Raw genomic sequence first — 20,389 nt, 5'->3', positions numbered from 1 at the left:
TAGTCAGCATGGTTTCCTTAAGGGGAAATCTTGACTGACAAATCTGTTGGAATTCTTTGAAGAAATAACAAGTAGAATCTGTTGATGGTGTGTACCTGGATTTTCAGAAGACCTTTGACAAGGTGCCACATAGGCTGCTTAACAAGCCCATGGCATTACAGGAAATATTCTGGCATGGACAAAGCATTAGCTGATTGGCAGGAAGCAAAGAGTAGGAATAAAGGGAGCCTTTTCTGGTTGGCTGCCAGTGACTAGTGGTGTTCCACATGGGGCCTGTGTTGAGACCAATTCCTTTTACGTTATATATCAATGATTTGGATGATGGAATTGATGGCTTTGTTGCAAATGGTATGAAGATAGGTGGAGTGGCAGATAGCTTTAAGGAAGTAGAGGCAGAATAGGATAATGGGCAAAGAAATGGCAGATGGAATACGGTGTCATAAAGTGTAGAGTCATGCACTTTGGTAGAAGAAATGAAAGGGTTGATTATTTTCTAAATGGAGAGAAAATATAAATAACTGAGGCACAAAGGGATTTGGGAGTTCTTGTGCAGGATTCTTTAAAGGTTAATTTGCAGGTTGGTGCTGTGGTGAAGAAGGCAAATACAACGTTAGCATTCACTTCAAGAGAACTAGGATATAAAAGCAAGGATGTAATTTTAGGAATTTATAAAGCACTGGTGAGGTCTCACTTGGAGTATTGTGAGTAGTTTCCAGTGATGTTGCTGCAGGTTTTTCATTTCATACATTTACTTGTGCAGGAAAATAAACTTAAGTTTGACTTGGACCATATTGAACCATTGCTCCCTACCACCAGCAGAATGAAAAACCAACTGAAAGATGTTACCCCCGACCTCTCTCATCTAGGAGAGCAAGGCTCTTCAACCTTACATCCTAATTCAGCGCAAAAGAAAATGTTGTGTTCTTCAGCAGAGGACTTGGGTGCCGAGGAAGCATCTTTCTCTGGAAATGCTTGCCAGCTACAAAGCTGACTAAAACTACTCTATCTCAAAGGAAAGTGAAAACTGCTCAATCCCGTAAACTTCATGCTCCTAGAAAGATTAGTTCATGTGACATGTATCCCAAAACAGGACTAGTTTTTCTGAGGCGCAGTGAAGCCTGAGGCAGGACATTACTCTGTAACACCAGCTGAAACCCACTAATTGGTTCCACTTTAATTCTGTTCTCTTCATCTACACTGCCCAGAGATTACATATTGTACACAAGGACCAATGAGGGGAATAAGGTTTTTAAATGGGTACCAGAAAACCTTGTCGAAAAGTAAACAGGGCTGCATGAAAACAGCATTTGCAAATATTAATCACGTTTGGATTTGGTTTTGTGTCACCACATCCTGGTCATCAATGAAGGGAACACACAGAACTTCAATGATAAGCTCAAGGATACTCTGGTATGACATGGCCAATTTGAGCCGACGACTGCTCTGTTTGTGAGGCTTCTCAAGCCCGAACTTGGTCTACTGCTTAAATACAAGGGGTCAATACTTCAGAATAAATGAGGAAAATCTTCGTTCCCACAGAGGATCTCAATTCTTTGGCACCATCTTCCATCCAGGCAGGTGGAAGCAGTCTTTGAGTATTTTTAAGAGAAGCAAAGCAAGCAGGAATGTAGAGTTGAGGTGAAATCAGATCGGAATGGAGTCACCTAGGGGTACAGGTGCCTAGTTCCCTGGAGGAAGGCATGCTTGTCTTCAATATGTCAGGGCATTGAGTACAGGAATTAGGGCGTCACGTTACAGCTGTACAGGACATCGGTGAGACCACGTTGAGTATTGCTGCAGTTCCAGCCACCCAGCTATAGAAAAGGATGTTATTAATCTGAAGGGTACAGAGGTTTCATCAGGATGTTACTGGCACTGGAGGCTTTGAGTTTTAAGGAGAGACTGGCTAGGATGGGGCTCCCCCCCGCCCCCGCCCCCGCCCGTAGGAGGCTGAAGGGTAATCTTATTGAAATAGGTCCGGTAGCCAAGTTAAGTAATTTAGTCAGCATGGAAGAGTTGGACCGAATGGCCTGATTTTACGCTGTAACACTATGACTATGGCCCTAGTGGGGCGGTGGGACAGGCAGTGCTACGATGTGCTGTACGTTGTGGCTCCACCCTACCAACGTTACTCGGCCTGTTATTAGGTTCGGAGGGAACCTATCAACAAAAGGCTATCCAGAACAGAGCACCTGTTAAACGCATTGCAGACACTGTATCAAAATCCAGACGGGCATTTAAAAAATGACCTGTGGTCTGCCCATGGAGGAATGCGGTGGAGCCAGTGGGGTGAGACATTTTGAGGAAGCAGGCAAGAGTAATACCAGGAGCGTGATCGCTTGCCCCTTTCAGGGGGAACTCTGCAGCAAAAGAGGGCAGGAGATTGCGGCCCGGCGACTCCATTTGCTTGGGAAGGTTCACAGCCGAAGCCGGGAACCCATCAGCCGCTACAAGAAGAGAGCGAGCAAGGACATTCACATCGGTTCCGCTGATATCGTTACGTCATCACAAAAAAAGAGGACAAGATTTTTTTTTCTCTGTTAAAATAAAGTTCCCACGATGCACATACATGCACAATAGTCTGACAGCACAGAGGGTTACCAGCATCAGGGAAAGTAGCTTGTCCACCAGAAAGACCCACACTATCGATGACAAACACACATAAATTGCCCAAAAGAAAACTAAGCATTGACAATACAAAAGCAAACCATCGGGGTGCTGGGTGGGTATGCCATTGGTCAGTGGGAAATGCTTAACACAGACAGTAAGGTAAATAGTAATTTTCCCAAATACATGTACCAGTCGCAGAAGGAGCAGCATCAAAGATCACGGGCTCTGAAGGAAAGGTGTTGGCTGCTAGATCTATAGGAAGGGGTGTGGCATTTTCTGATTCACCTATACGACACAGAATTGGAATAAAGTGAATCGCGGAACAGATCCATTGCTTACAGGAAATTACACTTCAACAGACAGCGCATAGCGAGTAAATTCAGACCCTGGCCCCAGACTTTCAGTACGTTATAATCTTATATCTCCCCAACTCTAATTCACCCACTGTCCCCCCTGCCGGTTCAGCGCAATACCGTTTATTCAACAGACAATGTATTCTCCAGTGCAACTGAGAAGCAGTCCTGGGAAATCGATCCGTTTGTGTACGGGAAGCACTGCAGAGGAAATGCACCAACAAACTCGGCTTCACAGGGCTGCCAGGGCTCCCAGTTATCCTAACCCATCTTCGGTAAATGCCCGAAACTGGTGTGGTTTAATAAGTCAGTGCTTAACTGCTTCAGAAAACCGATCTTTGTAGATGATAGAATTTAGGACATACAAAATCGCATTGCTTTAAAAACTGCCTCTGGATGAATCTTCTCACTTAAAGAGCTCTCCACCTCCTTTATAACCAAATACTATGTGGCAGCCTTATTTTTTATGATCTGAAATCCAGAACCAAATAAAAGCTATTGCTATAGATTGCACGATCGAGCGGAATATTATACTGAGCAAAGAAGTGGGTTCCATATGGAGATAAGCGGGACGTGAAAGGAGAGGAAACAGAGACCTGCTTGCTGAAATCGGAAGGCGGCGGCTACATTCTATTGAGGGGAAGCAGAAGCGGCCCAGAACAGCGCTCGCTCGCTCTCTCTCTCTCTTTCTCTCTCACACACACACACACACGCAGCACTCTGCTATGTCATTTTAGAAGCTGCATTGCAGACGGTGTGGTTTAACTCACCGTCCTGTCCCTGGGCTCCTGTCCCCGTTGGCGCTGCTCCTCCCCACGACCACCGCTTTTGCCAGTACTCGAACTGGTGGCAACGTTCAGAGGTGCGGCGCAGCAGGGCTTCGTGACGTTCCTGGTAATCACACAACAAACAAACAACACCCATCACCACCTGTGGGTTCGTAACGCACCCCTGCTGATAAGTACATTCTTATTCAGTTCTGCTAAACTAAAACAAAAACTCAGAGCTCACGGCCGTTGTGCAAAATCATATGCATTCAACTGATAAAAGCCAGGATTCGGTATAAAAGCAGCAGCGAATATATACCATGGTAAACCAGCCGACAATGTCAATACAGCCAGCTGTAGACGATAGCTGAGGATGCTGAAGCACTATGCAAATCACACTTGACATCATCAGCAACACCTGCTCTCATAGGTTTGCACATCATCAGAGATTCTGACTGCATCTGTCCATGAATAATGCTCCGACAAGCATTACCGCAGAACCAGAGAGAGAACTAAGAGCAAGGGATCAATAGCTGACTAGAATTCTTAGCAGAAATGCTAGCCAACTGCGCAGACTATGCACAACTACAGCAGACAATTGCACTGCACTGCCAATCCGGTTGCATTTTTAATTTTCCAGTGAAGATAAACTCATAAGTGTTTCCATTATTGATGCAAACATTAACTTTTCAAAAGATGTCTAATCATCATTTTATCAGAGACAGTTTATATAAATCATAGATCAGTCACCTTGAAGATCTGAAGGTGATTTGATCCGATCACGGACACTACAGGTAATGCGCCAGTGTGCCGTACACAGAGTGAGTCCACATACTGAGACAGGATTTGTGCACTAACTCTCTGACCAGAGATAACGGGAGACCCCAAATCAACGTTGGTTAACAGATAGATTCATTTATTTATCACATGTACATCAAGACATACAGTGAAATGTCCTGTTCGCGTTAACGACCAAGACTACCTAAGCATATGTTGGGGGCAGCCTGCAAGTATTACCACACATTCCAGTGCCAATATACATGCCCACGATGCTCGGCAGAACACAAGCAACGACAACACAACAAAATGACATCAACTAACCAAGCCCCTTTACTCCCTCCCATGCATACCCACTAAAATCTGCAGCCTCATTCTTGGAACAGCCTGCAGATTTCAGGACACCACACACAACCCCAGGACATTCTAAACATCCTTTCACCCTACTCAAACCATACCGCCATTATGCACCAAATGTCCAGCAGCAATTCATTAAGGCATCTGACGTGGAATCTCTCACACCTACCTCTTAAAAGGACGTGGCTGTTAAGATACTCAAGAGGAGCATGGTCTCCTGGATGTCAGAAGACCATCTGGTGTTGGACACCATTTCACTTTAACCATGTTCGTTCAAAACAGCCCCTCACCACATGCTCAAGAGTATATAGAACACCACAAAACAGTGCAGGCTATGGGACTGGATTCTGATGTTGTACTCCAAGTCAGGAAAAAAGGTAAGAAAGATGATTGCTTTATTAAACATTACTAGAACAAAGGAAAATTGAAACGACAGGACAAACTGTGTACGGCACACTGAACATCACTTGCCCCATCACTGAAATGTTCCCACAACCTATGGACTCACTTTCAAGGACTCTTAATATCATGCTCTCAATATTTTTTGCTTAATTATTTATTATTATTTCTTTCTTTTTGCATTTGCAAACTGGTTGAATGCCCAAGTTGGTGCAGTCTTTCACTGATTCTATTATGGTTATTATTCCATTCTGGATTTATTGACTATGCCCAGAAGTCAAGTCAAGTTTATTGTCATTTAGCTATATACATGTATACAATGTATATAATCATCTAATGTATATAGAAATGAAACATTTCTTTTAAACGGTGTAAACACAGTAAAATATAAAGCACATGACAATGAATATCAAGGTTATATGTGATGACATATATGTATTTTGATAATTTAAAAAAAAATCTATTTAAGAGGTCTGCTAAGTCAAAAGATCCAAGATGGCACTTGTCTTGAGGTGCAGCTCTTTTAATACTACACAAATAAGGAAAATTCCATTCAAATTTGTAGATCAAAGTAAATTTATTATCAAAGTAACATACTGTATATATCATCACATACAACCCTGAGATTTATTTTCTTGCAAGCATACTCAATAAATCCAATAACCATGACAGAATCAATGAAAAACCGCACCACCAGGGCAAACAACCAGTCTGCAAATGACAGCAAACCATGCAAGTACAAAAAGAAAGAAAAAAAATAATATTAAACAAATAAGCAATAAATATTGAGAATATGAAATGAAGAGTCCTTGAAATGAATCTGTAGGTTGTGGGAATATTTCAATGCTGGGGCAAGTGAAGTTATCATCTCTGGTTCAAGAGCCTGATGGTTGAGGGGCAATAACTGAACTGAACATGGTGGTATGAGTCCTGAGACTCCTGTACCTCCTTCCTAATGGTTGCAATGAGAAGGGAGCATGGCCTGGGAGGTGGGGGTCTCTGGTGATGGATGCTGCTTTCCTGTGTCAATGCTCTATGTAGGTGTACTGATTGGTGAGGATACCCATAATGGACTGTGCAGTATCTACTGCTCTTCATAAGGTTTTCGCATCAAGGGCACTGGTGTTTCCATACCAGGCTGTGATGCAGCCAATCAATATATTCTCCACCACACATCTATAGAGATTTATCAAAGGTTTACATGTCATGCTGAACCTTCACAAACTTCTAAGGAAGTTGATTTCTTCAAAATGGCACTGACCTGCTGGGCCCAGGTCAAGTCCTCTGAAATGAAAACTCAGAGGAATTTAAAGTTGCTGGCCCTCTCCAACTCCGATTCTGCCAATGAGGGCTGGCTTCCTCCACCTGAAGTCAATAATCAGCACTTTGGTCTTGGCTGCCATTTAAGTAAAAGATTGTTTTATCACCACTCATCCAGATTTTCAATCTCCCTCTTATATCCTGATTCATCACATCTTTGATTTGGCCTATGATAGTGGTGTTATTAATTAGCTTATTGATTAAGAGTTAACCAATGTGAAAGCTCTTATTCAAAGAATGTAATACCAAGAGAAGCTTCCAGAATCATACCAGAATAATATGAGAATTGTTCCAATATAACCAAAAGGGGACACACTGAACAATTGCATATACACACTGTAACCACCAGGAAGCACACTAAGCAGTTACTTATAGATAATTAATTACTGTATATAGAATACAAGCTGATAATTGTTAAACTGTAAAGAAGGTGACAATTGAACAGTTGGCTGCAACAAGACCTTTCAGCCCACAATGTTGTGCCAAACTTTTAATGATCTAAGATCTAATCCCTCATTGCTACATAGCCCTTCAGTTTTCTATCATCTATGTGCCTATCTAAGAGTCTCTTAAAAGCCTTTAATGTATTTCTCTCCACCATCATGACTGACAGGGCATTCTGCAAACTCAACATTCTCTGCGTAAAAAACAAACCTTTGACATCCCCCTCCCCAATTCTTTGCTCTAATCACCTTAAGATTACACTCCCTGGTATGAGCCATTCCAGCCATGGGAAAAGGTCTTTAGCTTTCCTCTCAATCTATGCCTCTTATTTATAGGGCTGAATGAAATACATAGGCTTTGCCACAAGGAAAACAATGCCTTTCTCCTCTTCCCTCCTCCCAAGAGCAACAACTTCATTGTCTTCCATCTCTTAGAATGCAGAACAGTACAGAAACAGGCTCTTCAGTTCACCAGGTCTCTGCTGACCAGAATCCGGAAGTTACAGCAAGACAAGGGTTTGCTGACATTGACAGTGTGCAGATATCGTAGAGACATTTTGCGGACAGTGTGACAGTGTGCATCGTAGGGTAATTTTGCAGACTGTGCATAGTAGAGACATTTTGTGGACAGTGTGACAGTATGCATCGTAGGGTAATTTTGCAGACAGTGTGCAGACATCGTAGAGACATTTTGCGGACATTGTGCATCGTAAAGACATTTTGCAGACAGTGTGCAGACATCGCAGAGACATTTTGCAGACAGTGTGCAGACATCGTAGAGACATTTTGAAGACATTGTGCATTGTAGAGACATTTTGCAGACAGTGTGCATCGTAGAGGCATTTTGCAGGCATTGTGCATTGTAGAGACATTTTGCAGACAGTGTGCATCGTAGAGGCATTTTGTGGACAGTGTGCATCGTAAAGACATTTTGAAGACATTGTGCATCGTAGAGACATTTTGCAGGCATTGTGCATTGTAGAGACATTTTGCAGACATTGTGCATCGTAGAGGCATTTTGTGGACAGTGTGCATCATAAAGACATTTTGAAGACATTGTGCATCGTAGAGACATTTTGCAGACATTGTGCAGACATTGTAGAAGCACCCAAGCTGAACATGGCCCTTGAGAACTTAGCTCCTGTTTGTCCAAGCCTCGGACCCAAAGTCACCCGTCATACCAAGACAAGATAAGGATACAAATGAAGAATTTACAGTATGTATTAGCTACTAGGCATTACTTGATTAATTCTAGGGTCTATTGGCCTTTATGCTTAGATCTTATTGGTTATTTACACCTGAAAAAGATTCAAAGTACGCTTATTATCAAAAAAAATATAGTATACAACCCTGAGATTCGTCTTCCCACAGACAGTCACAAAACAGAGAAAACCATGGAACCAGTTTAAAGAAAAACATCAAACCCCCAACTCGCAACGAAAAGAACAAATTGGGGAAATGGCAAAAAAAGAGCAAAAGAATACAGAATACAAAACAACAAATCACAAAGACATCAAAAGAGTCCGGACATATTCAGTTCAGTTCAATATTGTGATTGCTACCTAAACATTTCTATTGGATCAACATCTGTATATCTGAGTGGCTCTGACATCCACCACTGCTTCCAGTGGCTGGCTGTGGCACACATCAACACCATTCTCCCAGACAACCTTGACCTACTGCAATCTACCTAACATTGAAAGAGGAATAAGGTGGAACTCATTGTCTTTGTCCTAAAGTCATCTCTGGAGCATCTGGAGAATAAAGGTATTGACGTTACACTGGTGCTCATTGACTAGAGTTCTGCCTTCAGTACTGTAATTCTAAGCAAACCTATCATCAAGCTCTGAGACCTCGGAGACCTCCACTTTCAATTGGATCCTCAACTTTCTGACATTCAGACCATAATCAGTAAGGATAAACAGCAACACCTCTGCCAAGATCATTTTAAACAAGGTTGCACCCTCCGCCCCCTATTCTACTCCCCTGACTCGCGACTGCATTCCCAGAGTCTGCTCCAGCTTCATATCAAAGTCTGCAGATGACACCATCACACTGAATAACCATGTGCAGGAAGGAGTTAGAGAGCTTAGTGACACGTTGTCATGACAACAATCCGTGTCAGCAAAACGAGAGATGGTCATTGACTTCAGAAAAGGTGTGGTGCACCTGTTCCTGTATACTGCAGCAGCATGGAGGTTGAGAGGATTGACAACTTTGTTCCTAGAATAAGCATCACCAGTAGCCTGTTCTGCTAAACCCTTGGTCATGAAAGCTCACCAGTGCCTCTACTTCCTTAGGAGGCTAAAGAAATTAGGCTTATCCCTGTCGACCCTTGTCCATGCACCATTGACAGCATCCTACCCGGATGTATCATGGCTTCAGATGACAGCTGCTCTGCCTGTGACAACAAGGAGCTGCTGGGGCTGTGGGCACAGCTCAGTATATTACACAAACCACGGCCTCTGTCTATACTTCTGACTGCCTCAGTAAAGCAGCCAACGTCATCAAAGACCCCACAGACCCCAGACATTCTCCCTCCTGCTCCCTTCCATCCGGCAGAAGATAGAAAAGCTTGAAAGCTTCCATCTCACTGTCATAAGACTATTGAGTAGTTCCCTCGTACAATCATATGGACTCCTTACCTCACAATCTTCCACTTTATTGTCTCCCTGCACTGTACATGTACATCCTGTGATTGTTTTACCTGGTACTCTGTGTAATGATCCGATCTGATCTGTGTGAACAGTATGCAAGACAAGCTTTTCACTGTACCTCAGTACACATGACAACAATAAACCAATTCCACCCTAACTCATCACTTGCAGAACCAGGATAAGGCTCTCTGGTCCGCCTAGCTCTCTGTATCCTTACAATACAGATGTTTGTAATTCAGTCCATCAAGTCTACATCAGCTCTCAAAGCAGTCCCATTCCCACAGTTACTTCCCTGTAACCCCTCTCTCCCAAGCCCGCCAAAGCCACCTATACAATGGGGCAATTTACAGTGGCCAATTAACTGATCATAATTGGCATAATTTACATATTACTATTTAATTATTTATGGTTTTATTACTATTTAATTATTATGGTGCAACTGTAATGAAAACCAGTTTTCCCCGGGATCAATAAAGTATGACTATGACTATGACTATGATCAGTTCAAATGTCTGAGATGTGGGAGGAAGTCAGAGCACCCAAGGAAACCCACAGAGTCACAAAGAGAATGTGCAAACTCCACAGAGACAGAATCCAAGCTCAATATCAAACCCAAGTCACTTGCAAACTCCTCAAGACAGCATCCAAGCTCAATATCAAACCCGAGTCACTGGAGCTGTGAGTCAGTGGCTATACACCTGCATCACTGTGCCAATGTTCCACCTATCTGACCCATTTAATACCAGTTACCTCTGACTGTGCAGCATTCCCTTGGTAATGGATAACTAAATTTATGTTTGCAGTAAGAATAGCTACAGGCCATTGAGCCAGACTTAGCTTGTGGCTTGAGTACTTCATTTACCATTCTCCATATTCCTTGAAACACTTGCCCAACAGAAGTCTATCAATCCTATACACCCTACTGCTATCTACCAATCATGCCCCTTACTTGGATATACCTATCATTTGCCAGCTCCTTCTCCACCCCTGCCCCTCACCTCTTAACACGGGCTGGCTCCCCTCTATCTTTCAGTCCAGATGAAGGGTCTCGACTGAAATTCCAATTCTCCATTTCCCTCCACCAGAACTGTTTGGTTTGCTCAGTTCCTCCAGCTCCTGTTTTCACTCCATCTTTCAGTTTCTACATTATTTTGCATCCTCAAAAGTCCTTTGATCTTATTTTTGGAATGTCTGGTATTCCTCCAGCATCCACCTCCTGGAAGGAAGGGTCTTCGGGCATCCACTATCCATTGTGTGAGAGACTGCTGCAAGTTCAAGTTCATTGCCATCTAACTGTACATTTATGCAACCAAATGAAACAGCATCTCTCTGGAGTACGGTGCACCCACAAAGCATATCACACACAATGCACAAACCTAAATATTACCATCAATAAATTTTAAAAACATAATTGAAATTGCATGCAGTGCACAGCACAGGTAAGCAGAATAGTAAACAGCTCATTGTCCTAGTGATGAGACCTCGGTGGTGGCAGGGCATGCATTAGTCTCTCAGCCTGAGGGGAGGTGTTACCCAGTCTGGCAGTTCTAGTCCTGATGCTTCTGTACCTCCTTCCTGATGGTAGAGGGTCAGAGGAATGGTGGGATGGGTTGGTGGGCATCTCAACAATGCTTTGGGCCCTTTGTATACAACGGTCCCAGTAAATGTCACAGATAGGGAGGAGGTCCAATGCCACAGTGATGTAGCCAGACAGGCCTGTAGAAAGTAGTTAGAATGGGACATGCCTCAGTCTCCTCAGAAAGTGTAGATAATGCTGTGCCTTCTTGACTAATGAGGAAATGCTGTGGGGCAGATTAGATCATCCATTATGCATACATCAAGGAATTTTGTGCTCTTTACTCTCTCCACAGTGGATCCATTATGTGGAATGGAGAGTGGTCGGCCTGAACCTTCCTGAAGTCCACAATCAAATCTTTTATCTTGCCTGTGTTGAGACTCAGGCTATAGTTCTCGCACCATTTGACAAGCCTCTCTACCTCCTCTTTACTCATCGTTATTGCTGATGAGGCCGACCTTCAGTTTCCTGATTTCACCCAGAGAGTAGCTCAAATGTTAATGCTGCATCTTCTGAGAGATGATCAGAGAGAAATAGATCCCCTCAAATGTTTCTGTCACTGAAGATACTTATTTGATCAGACGTTAAGCTCAAAACAAAACCAAGCCATTTTATCTCCAGAAAAACTCATTTATCTTCAAACAGCTAAAGAGAATTATTAACAGTGTTGATTGCCTTGAAGATGTTAAAACTCTCCCACCGTAGTGGCAACACACTATTAATTCTACTCTCTTTTACTGAAGTTCATCTTTGAAATACAGAAAGGAGTGGATAGATTTTATTAAACAGATGATTGAATAGGATGATTATGATTTACAGTAAATTGGATGGTTGAATTCTTAATTAATTCACACCTGGAAAGAAGCTGTTCCCAAATCTGGCCGTATGAATCTTCAAGCTCCTGAGCCTTCTCCTGGAGGGAAGAGGGATGAAAAGTGTGTTGGCCGGGTGGGTTGTGTCCTTGATTATCCTGGCAGCACTGCTCCGACAGTGTACTGTGTAAAGTGAGTCCAAGGATGGAAGATTGGTTTGTGTGATGTGCTGCGCCATGTTCACAATCTTCTGCAGCTTCTTTCGGTCTTGGACAGGGCAACTTCCATACCAGGTTGTGATGCACCCTAGAAGAATGCTTCTACAGTGCATCTATAAAAATTAGTGAGGGTTTTAGGGGACAGGCCAAATTTCTTTAGTTTTCTCAGGAAATAAAGGTGCTGGTGGGCCTTCTTGGCAGTGAACTCTGCTTGGTTGGACCAAGTCGGGTCATTTGTGATATTGACCCCGAGGAACTTAAAGCTTTTGACCTGTTCCACTTGCGCACCACCGATGTAAATTGGGTCATGCGGTCCGCTACTCCTTCTGAAGTTAACAACCAATTCCTTCGTCTTGCTGACATTGAGGGATAGGTTATTGTCTTCGCACCATGCCACCAGGTTCTTAATTTCCTCTCTGTACTCAAACTCATCATTACCCGAGATACAGCCTGCAATTGTTGTGTCATCAGCAAACTTATATATAGAGTTTGATGGAAACTTGGCTACATAATCATGGGTGTACAGTGAGTACAGCAGGGGGCTGAGTACACAGCCTTGTGGGGCACCGGTGCTCAGAGTGATTGTAGAGGAGAGCTTGTCCCCTATTTTTACAGCCTGAGTCCTGTCTGTGAAGAAGTTGAAGATCCAGATGCAGATCTGAGTGCTAAGGCCCAGGTTCCGGAGCTTAGGAATCAGTTTATTTGGAATGATGGTATTAAAAGCAGAGCTGTAGTCAATGAAAAGGAGCCTTAGGTATGCGTCTTTATTCTCCAAGTGTTCTAAGGGCCAGAGAGATGGCATCTGCCGTTGACCTGTTGCTCTGGTAGGCAAATTGCAAAGCATCTAGGTTGACTGGTAGGCTGTGGTTGATGTGTACCATAACCAATTAAGAGTGGTAAGTTAGTTTAATGGAGTGAGAAATGTTCTGATGCCAGCCATACAGATCATTCTATCACATCAGTTTATTGAGGTAATACAAGGGGAAAATAATCAATAACAGAATGCGAATAAAGTGTTACTTTCCTCCACTAACAACCACATAGCCACATTTGGAATCTACAAACTTACTTATCGTGCCCTGTGTAATTAAATCTAGATGAGAAAAATGTATAGAAACTAGAGGAATCGTATTGCTAACAGCGTTTCAGCCACAAGAACCATGGTCCTCTGCTTCCTGCGTTGAGCCAATTTATCATCCAATTTCCACTTTCCCTTCTCTCTCGAGCTTTTACCTTTCTGATGAGGCTGCCTTGAGGAACACGTTAAACTCCCTGCTACAATCCATGTAGATGACATCAAATGCACTGCCCTCATCAACCTTGTTGTTGGCACCCCAAGAAGTTCAATTAAGTTAGTAAGGTATGTCCTTCCCTTGACTAATCCAAGTCAGCTGCATCTGACTAATCTGTATGAAGGATTATAGAACATTGTACAACACAGGAACAGAGCCTTGGCCCCATGATGCTGTGCCCAACTAATTTAGCAAAATGACTCCTAATCCCTTCATGGTCCATATCCCGCCACACCTGCAAACTCATGTGTCTATTTAAGTGCCTCTTAAACATTGCTATCATATCTGCCACCATCACCATCTCTTCCTGGTACCCACCATGTTGAGAAGAAAATATTGCCCTGCACATCTTTGAACTTTCACGTAGAGTTATAGAAGAGTATAGCACAGAAACAGGCCCTTTGCTACATTTAGTCTGTGCTGAACCATTTAAACCTGTTTAGAATACTTGCCCTTTAATACTGGACATTTCAACTGTGGGAAAAAGGTACAGACATGTACCCTATTCATGCCTCTGAAAACATGATAAACTTCTATCAGCCTCCACTGGTCAAGAGGAAACAAGCCAACTTGTCAACCCCTCCTCATAGCGCATTCTCTCTCATCCAGGCAGCAACCAGGTAAACCTCTTCTGCGTCATTACAAAGCCTCCACAATCTTCCTGTGATAGGACAAGCTGAATTGTACACAATATTCCAATACAGTCGAACAAAACTTTCATTTAGCTGCAACATGACTTCCTCACTCTTATCTTCATTACCACAACTGATAAAGGCAACTTATCCATTTTCACGGCCATTTTCAGGAGCTATATACTGGACCCCAAGGTCCCCGTGTACAGTTAACTGTGTATTTTCCCCTTTCCTTCCAGCTCCCAAATTGTTACTTGCCCAGATTAATTTCCATCTGCCATTTCTCTGCCCATGATCAATATCTGCTGTATCATTTGACAGACTTCTACACAACTTCATCAATCTTCCTGCTCTCTCAGGGTTTATAAAGGAGGAGCTGTTTTGTTCAGGATAGAATTAATTGACGATTTCAGCTATCTCAGCGGTGATGTCCTTGTGATCTGGCACGGTGATTACGTTGTGATCTTATCTGGAGCATTACAGGTTCCAAACATAATTACTGAATAGCAGCTGTTAAAAACACAGTTCAATTAAATGCAACTAAATAACTGAATAACAGGGCATAAAAGTCAGCATTTTTGTGAAATAGCAGATTCTCACCCCCACCCCTACACCAACCCAAAAGATAACCGAACTTCCAATTTCCCCAGTTGTGTGATTCATTGTATTTGTCTGCCACGGTTGCCATTTTCCTGGTTTACCAGTTGGGGGCGCCGTAGGTGGAGGTGGGGAAGAAAGAGAAAAGCTGGCTACACTTGGATGCAGCACAACACATACCTGCCTCTCACTACGTCACTGGAACTGACCCCACAGCAGCACCCTAAGCAATGTTCTCAGCCATATTCAGAAGAAAATATGAAGGACTGAGCATTCACAGTCACAGAGCAAGTAGCAGGAAAGCATGATTTAGAATAACGTGCCAGCTTTTCCATCACAAGATGTCAGTGATGAAATCTATTTCAAGTGAAGTAGGAAATATACCAACACCATGGGTAATAAGGTAAATTACAACACAGTTTATATTAGTCTGGTGGAAAGATAACTATCTAGGATGAAAGGGAAGCAACACACATCAAAGGTGCTGATGAACGCAGCAGGCTAGGCAGCATCTCTAGGAAGAGGTACAGGCGACGTTTCAGGCCGAGACCCTTCGTCAGGACTAACTGAAAGAAGAGTTAGTAAGAGATTTGAAAGTGGGAGGGGGAGGGGGAGATCCAAAATGATAGGAAGACAGGAGGGGGAGGGATGGAGCCGAGAGCTGGGCAGGTGATCGGTAAAAGAGATATGAGAGGATCATGGGACAGGAGGCCCAGGGAGCAGGAAAAGGTGGGGGGGGGGGAACCCAGAGGATGGGCAAGGGGTATAGTCAGAGGGACAGAGGGAGAAAAAGGAGAGTGAGGGAGAGAATGTGTGTATAAAAATAAATAATGGATGGGGTATGAGGGGGAGGTGGGGCCTTAGCGGAAGTTAGAGAAGTCGATGTTCATGCCATCAGGTTGGAGGCTACCCAGACAGAATATAAGGTGTTGTTCCTCCAACCTGAGTGTGGCTTCATCTTTACAGTAGAGGAGGCCGTGGATAGACATGTCAGAATGGGAATGGGATGTGGAATTAAAATGTGTGGCCACTGGGAGATCCTGCTTTCTCTGGCGGACAGAGCGTAGGTGTTCAGCAAAGCGGTCTCCCAGTCTGCGTCGGGTCTCTCCAATATATCGAAGGCCACACCGGGAGCACCGGACGCAGTATATCACCCCAGCCGACTCACAGGTGAAGTGTCGCCTCAGCTGGAAGAACTATCTGGGGCCCTGAATGGTGGTAAGGGGGGAAGTGTAAGGGCATGTGTAGCACTTGTTCTGCTTACAAGGATAAGTGCCAGGAGGGAGATTAGTGGGAAGGGATGGGGGGGACGAATGGACAAGGGAGTTGCGTAGGGAGCGATCCCTGTGGAAAGCAGAGGGAGGGGAGGAGGGAAAGATGTGCCGTTGGAGGTGAGGGAAGTTACAGAGTATAATATGTTGGATCCGGAGGCTGGTGGGGTGGTAGGTGAGGACCGGGGAACCCTATTCCTAGTGGGGTGGCGGAAGGATGGAGTGAGAGTAGATGTGCGTGAAATGGGGGAGATGCGTTTGAGACCAGAGTTGATAGTGGAGGAAGGGAAGCCCCTTTCTTTAAAAAAGGAGGACATCTCCCTCGTCCTAGAATGAAAAGCCTCATCCTGAGAGCAGATGCGGCGGAGACGGAGGAATTGCGAGAAGGGGATGGCATTTCTGCATGAGACAGGGTGAGAAGAGGAATAGTCCAGATAGCTGTGAGAGTCAGTAGGCTTATAGTGGACATCAGTGGATAAGCTGTCTCCAGAGACAGAGACAGAAAAATCTAGAAAGGGGAGGGAGGTGTCGGAAATGGACCAGGTAAATTTGAGGGTAGGGTGAAAGTTGGAGGCAAAGTTAATAAAGTCAACGAGCTCAGCGTGCGTGCAGGAAGCAGCACCAATGCAGTCGTCGATGTAGCGAAGGAAAAGTGGGGGACAGATACCAGAATAGGCATGGAACATAGATTGTTCCACAAAGCCAACAAAAAGGCAGGCATAGCTAGGACCCATACGGGTGCCCATAGCTACACCTTTAGTTTGGAGGAAGTGGAAGGAGCCAAAAGAGAAATTGTTAAGAGTAAGGACTAATTCCGCTAGACGGAGCAGAGTGGTGGCAGAGGGGAACTGATTAGTTCTGGAATCCAAAAAGAAGCGTAGAGCTTTGAGACCTTCCTGATGGGGGTTGGAAGTATATAGGGACTGGACATCCACGGTGAAAATGAAGCGGTGGGGGCCAGGGAACTTAAAATCATCGAAAAGTTTAAGAGCGTGAGAAGTGTCACGAACATAGGTAGGAAGGGATTGAACAAGGGGGGATAAAATTTTGGATTCCCTTGTCCATTCATCCCCCCCATCCCTCCCCACTGATCTCCCTCCTGGCACTTATCCTTGTAAGTGGAACAAGTGCTACACATGCCCTTACACTTCCTCCCTTACCTCCATTCAGGGCCCCTGACAGTTCTTCCAGGTGAGGCGACACTTCACCTGTGAGTCGGCTGGGGTGATATACTGCATCTGGTGCTCCCGATGTGGCCTTCGATATAATGGCGAGACCTGACGCAGACTGGGAGACCGCTTTGCTGAACACCTACGCTCTGTCCGCCAGAGAAAGCAGGATCTCCCGGTGGCCACAGATTTAATTCCACATCCCATTCCCATTCTGACATGTCTATCCACAGCCTCCTCTACTGTAAAGATGAAGCCACACTCAGGTTGGAGGAACAACACCTTATATTCTGTCTGGGTAGCCTCCAACCTGATGGCATGAACATCGACTTCTCTAACTTCCGCTAATGCCCCACCTCCCCCTCGTACCCCATCTGTTATTTATTTTTATACACACATTCTTTCTCTCACTCTCCTTTTTCTCCCTCTGTCCCTCTGACTATACCCCTTGCCCATCCTCTGGGTTCCCCCCACTCCCCCCCGTCTTTCTCCCCGGACCTCCTGTCCCATGATCCTCTCATATCCCCTTTGCCAATCACCTGTCCAGCTCTCGGCTCCATCCCTCCCCCTCCTGTCTTCTCCTATCATTTTGCATCTCCCCCTCCCCCTTTCAAATCTCTTACTAACTCTTCCTTCAGTTAGTCCTGACGAAGGATCTCGGCCTGAAATGTCGACTGTACCTCTTCTTAGAGATGCTGCCTGGCCTGCTGCATTCACCAGCAACTTTGATGTGTGTTGCTTGAATTTCCAGCATCTGCAGAATTCCTGTTGTTTAGGATGAAAGGGAGACATTTTAAAGGAGGTGTGCAGGGCAATTTAATTTTACATGGAGAACGGTACATGCCAGGAAGAGGTTCCCAGGCGTGTTGGTGTGTAAGAGGCTGATAGACAGGCAAGTGAACAGGCTGATGGGATGTAGTTTAATTTGGCATTGTGTTCAGTGCAGAGTTAGTGAGACGAAGGTCCTGTTCCTGTGATGTACTGTTTTGTGTTCTGCAGGATGATGGTAACTAACCAACTAATCCTCCAAACCATTTCCAGGAGATCCTTCACATTGACTGGGATTACTGGATAGTTCCCTGCTTGACATCCACACTCTCCCACTAATGCAGAGTCAGCGAGAAGTCTAAAGCCCCTCGACACAAGAGATTCTGCAGGGGCTGGAGATCTTGAGCAACACAAGCAACAAGCTGGAGGAGTTCAGCAGGTCAGGCAGCAACAATGGAGGGGAATAAGCAGTCAATGTTTCAGGTAAAACTCCCGCTGATACTGAAATCTGACTCATGGTGCAACCAAATGATACCAGCTTAAAGTCAATGCTCACCAACAAGTGAATTTCACAATGTAATAAGTACGATAAAACACTGGAATGAGGAGAAAGGTACAAGTGCTTGCATAGCTGCAGACCTGCCTTCCACATACTGCAACACACACAAAATGCTGGAGGAACTCGGCAAGTCAGGCAGCATCAATGGACGGTTTGATGGACAGCTGACGTTTTGGACTGAGACCCTTCATCAGGGAGGGGCAGATGCCAGAGTAAGGAGGTGGGGGAGGAGAAGCAGTGCCAGATTGAGGGTGGTAGGTGAGGGCGAAGGGGTTGGGTGGGGGAGGGGAGATGAAGTGAGAAACTGGAAGGTGATCAATGGGAAAAGGAAAGGGCTGAAGAAGAAAGAATCTGATAGGAGAGGAGAGGAGAGTGGATATACTGCTTGTAATGCTCCAGGTAAGAACCCAATCTCATGTCAGGAACAGGAAGGACATCACTACCGAGAAAGCTAAAGTCATCAGTTAACAGATGGTTCACATGATGTACTGGCGAACAGTACAAGTACGGATAATTGACAAATTTCCCTGCCTACAGAAGTCCCTTTGGAAAATAATCATAAATAATCAATGTAAGCCTCTTCTGTTTTAATGACTCACCAGTCATCCTCATTGGCTTTCTTATGCAGAGTTCATACCACATTACAGATTTTTGGAAAGGCAAATCATTTTGCATTTAGTAAGTTTGTGACTGTATTGGGAAGGCTTCCAGATGTCAGTGAAACAGTTCTGTCATGGCACTCTTCACTCCAATTGCTGACTTGCATCTACATTAAATTAACTGGACATATTGCAGTTACTCAGAAAATTGAGCAGTAATCTGTCAACCGTTGAACTTTTGCAAAAGAAGACAGCATGCACCAGCCACTTCCAATAAACGGCACTTCCCTCCTCCTTACTAAACCAATGGCAGCCAGGCAAAGCAGACTGGCTGGCAGAAGTAGTTGGCTGCAGGTAAAGGCACCTCCATTCCAAAACAGAATCACAGGCACATCACTGGGGTGACCAGGAAAGACTTTTGCCCTTAAGCACTATCTCCATGGCAAGTATCCTTCCTTGGGCAAAAGGACAGAAACCACACACTGTAATAAAAAACACCATCATCATCGTCATCGTTATGTGCTTTGTCGTAGGGGCTTCCATCTGTTTTTAATCAATAAGCTCTTCTATTCTTTGCTCTATCCATTGTACTTGGCAAATTTTTCTGCAGAAGTGGCTTGCTATTGTCTTCTTCTGGGCAGTGATTTTACAAGATGGGTGACCCAACCATTATCAATACTCTTCCGAGGTTGTGTGCCTGGCGTCAGTGGTCACATAACCAGGATTTGGGAGGTGCACCACCTGCTCCCATGGCTTCACGTGACCCTGATCAGGGGCTAAGCAGGTGCTACTCCTTGCCTAAGGGTGACCTGCTGGCTAGCGGAGGGAAGGAGCACCTCACACCTCCTTTGGTAGAGACGCATCTCCACCCACCATCCTGTAATGAAAGACAGCACTGTTATAAGAACTGATGTCCAGGAGGATCTAGGGGTGCAAGTCGACAGTTCTCTGAAAGAGGCAAAACAAGTCAAAGGGTGGTAAAGAAGACGTGTAGCAGTCTTGCCTTCCATGGTTGAGTGTTGCGTATAAAAGTCAGGAAGTCATGCTGCAGCTGGATAAAGCTTTGGTGAGGCTGCACTTGAAGTGTGCAGGTCTGGGCACTGTATTACAGGAAGGAAGTGGAAGCTTCAGAAAGGACGTGCAAGGGTTTCACCAGGATGATGCCTGGATTCGTGTGTGTCAGATACAAGGAGAATAAACAAACTTGGATTAC

General features: G+C 44.4%; 1 protein-coding gene across 5 annotated transcripts in view; it reads right to left on the bottom strand.

Annotated features, from left to right (window-relative positions):
• Positions 1-20,389, bottom strand: part of LOC134348219 (MAP7 domain-containing protein 2-like) — a 134,353-nt gene that overhangs the window by 105,229 nt on the left and 8,735 nt on the right. For 4 of the 5 annotated variants that reach the window (XM_063051263.1, XM_063051260.1, XM_063051262.1 and 1 more), the window contains 2 exons: positions 3,734-3,854; positions 2,800-2,895 (listed from right to left, as the gene is read on the bottom strand). In XM_063051263.1, the coding sequence (XP_062907333.1) occupies positions 2,800-2,895; positions 3,734-3,854 (217 nt within the window). Of the gene's footprint in view, positions 1-2,799; positions 2,896-3,733; positions 3,855-4,049; positions 4,184-20,389 lie in introns of those variants that run through there. The other variant, XM_063051264.1, reaches the window with a different exon arrangement.

Source organism: Mobula hypostoma, chromosome 6 (assembly GCF_963921235.1).
Source record: "Mobula hypostoma chromosome 6, sMobHyp1.1, whole genome shotgun sequence".
NCBI classification, from domain to species: domain Eukaryota; kingdom Metazoa; phylum Chordata; class Chondrichthyes; order Myliobatiformes; family Myliobatidae; genus Mobula; species Mobula hypostoma.
Note: the sequence above shows the minus strand (reverse complement) of the source record. Positions and strands in the feature narration are given on the sequence as shown.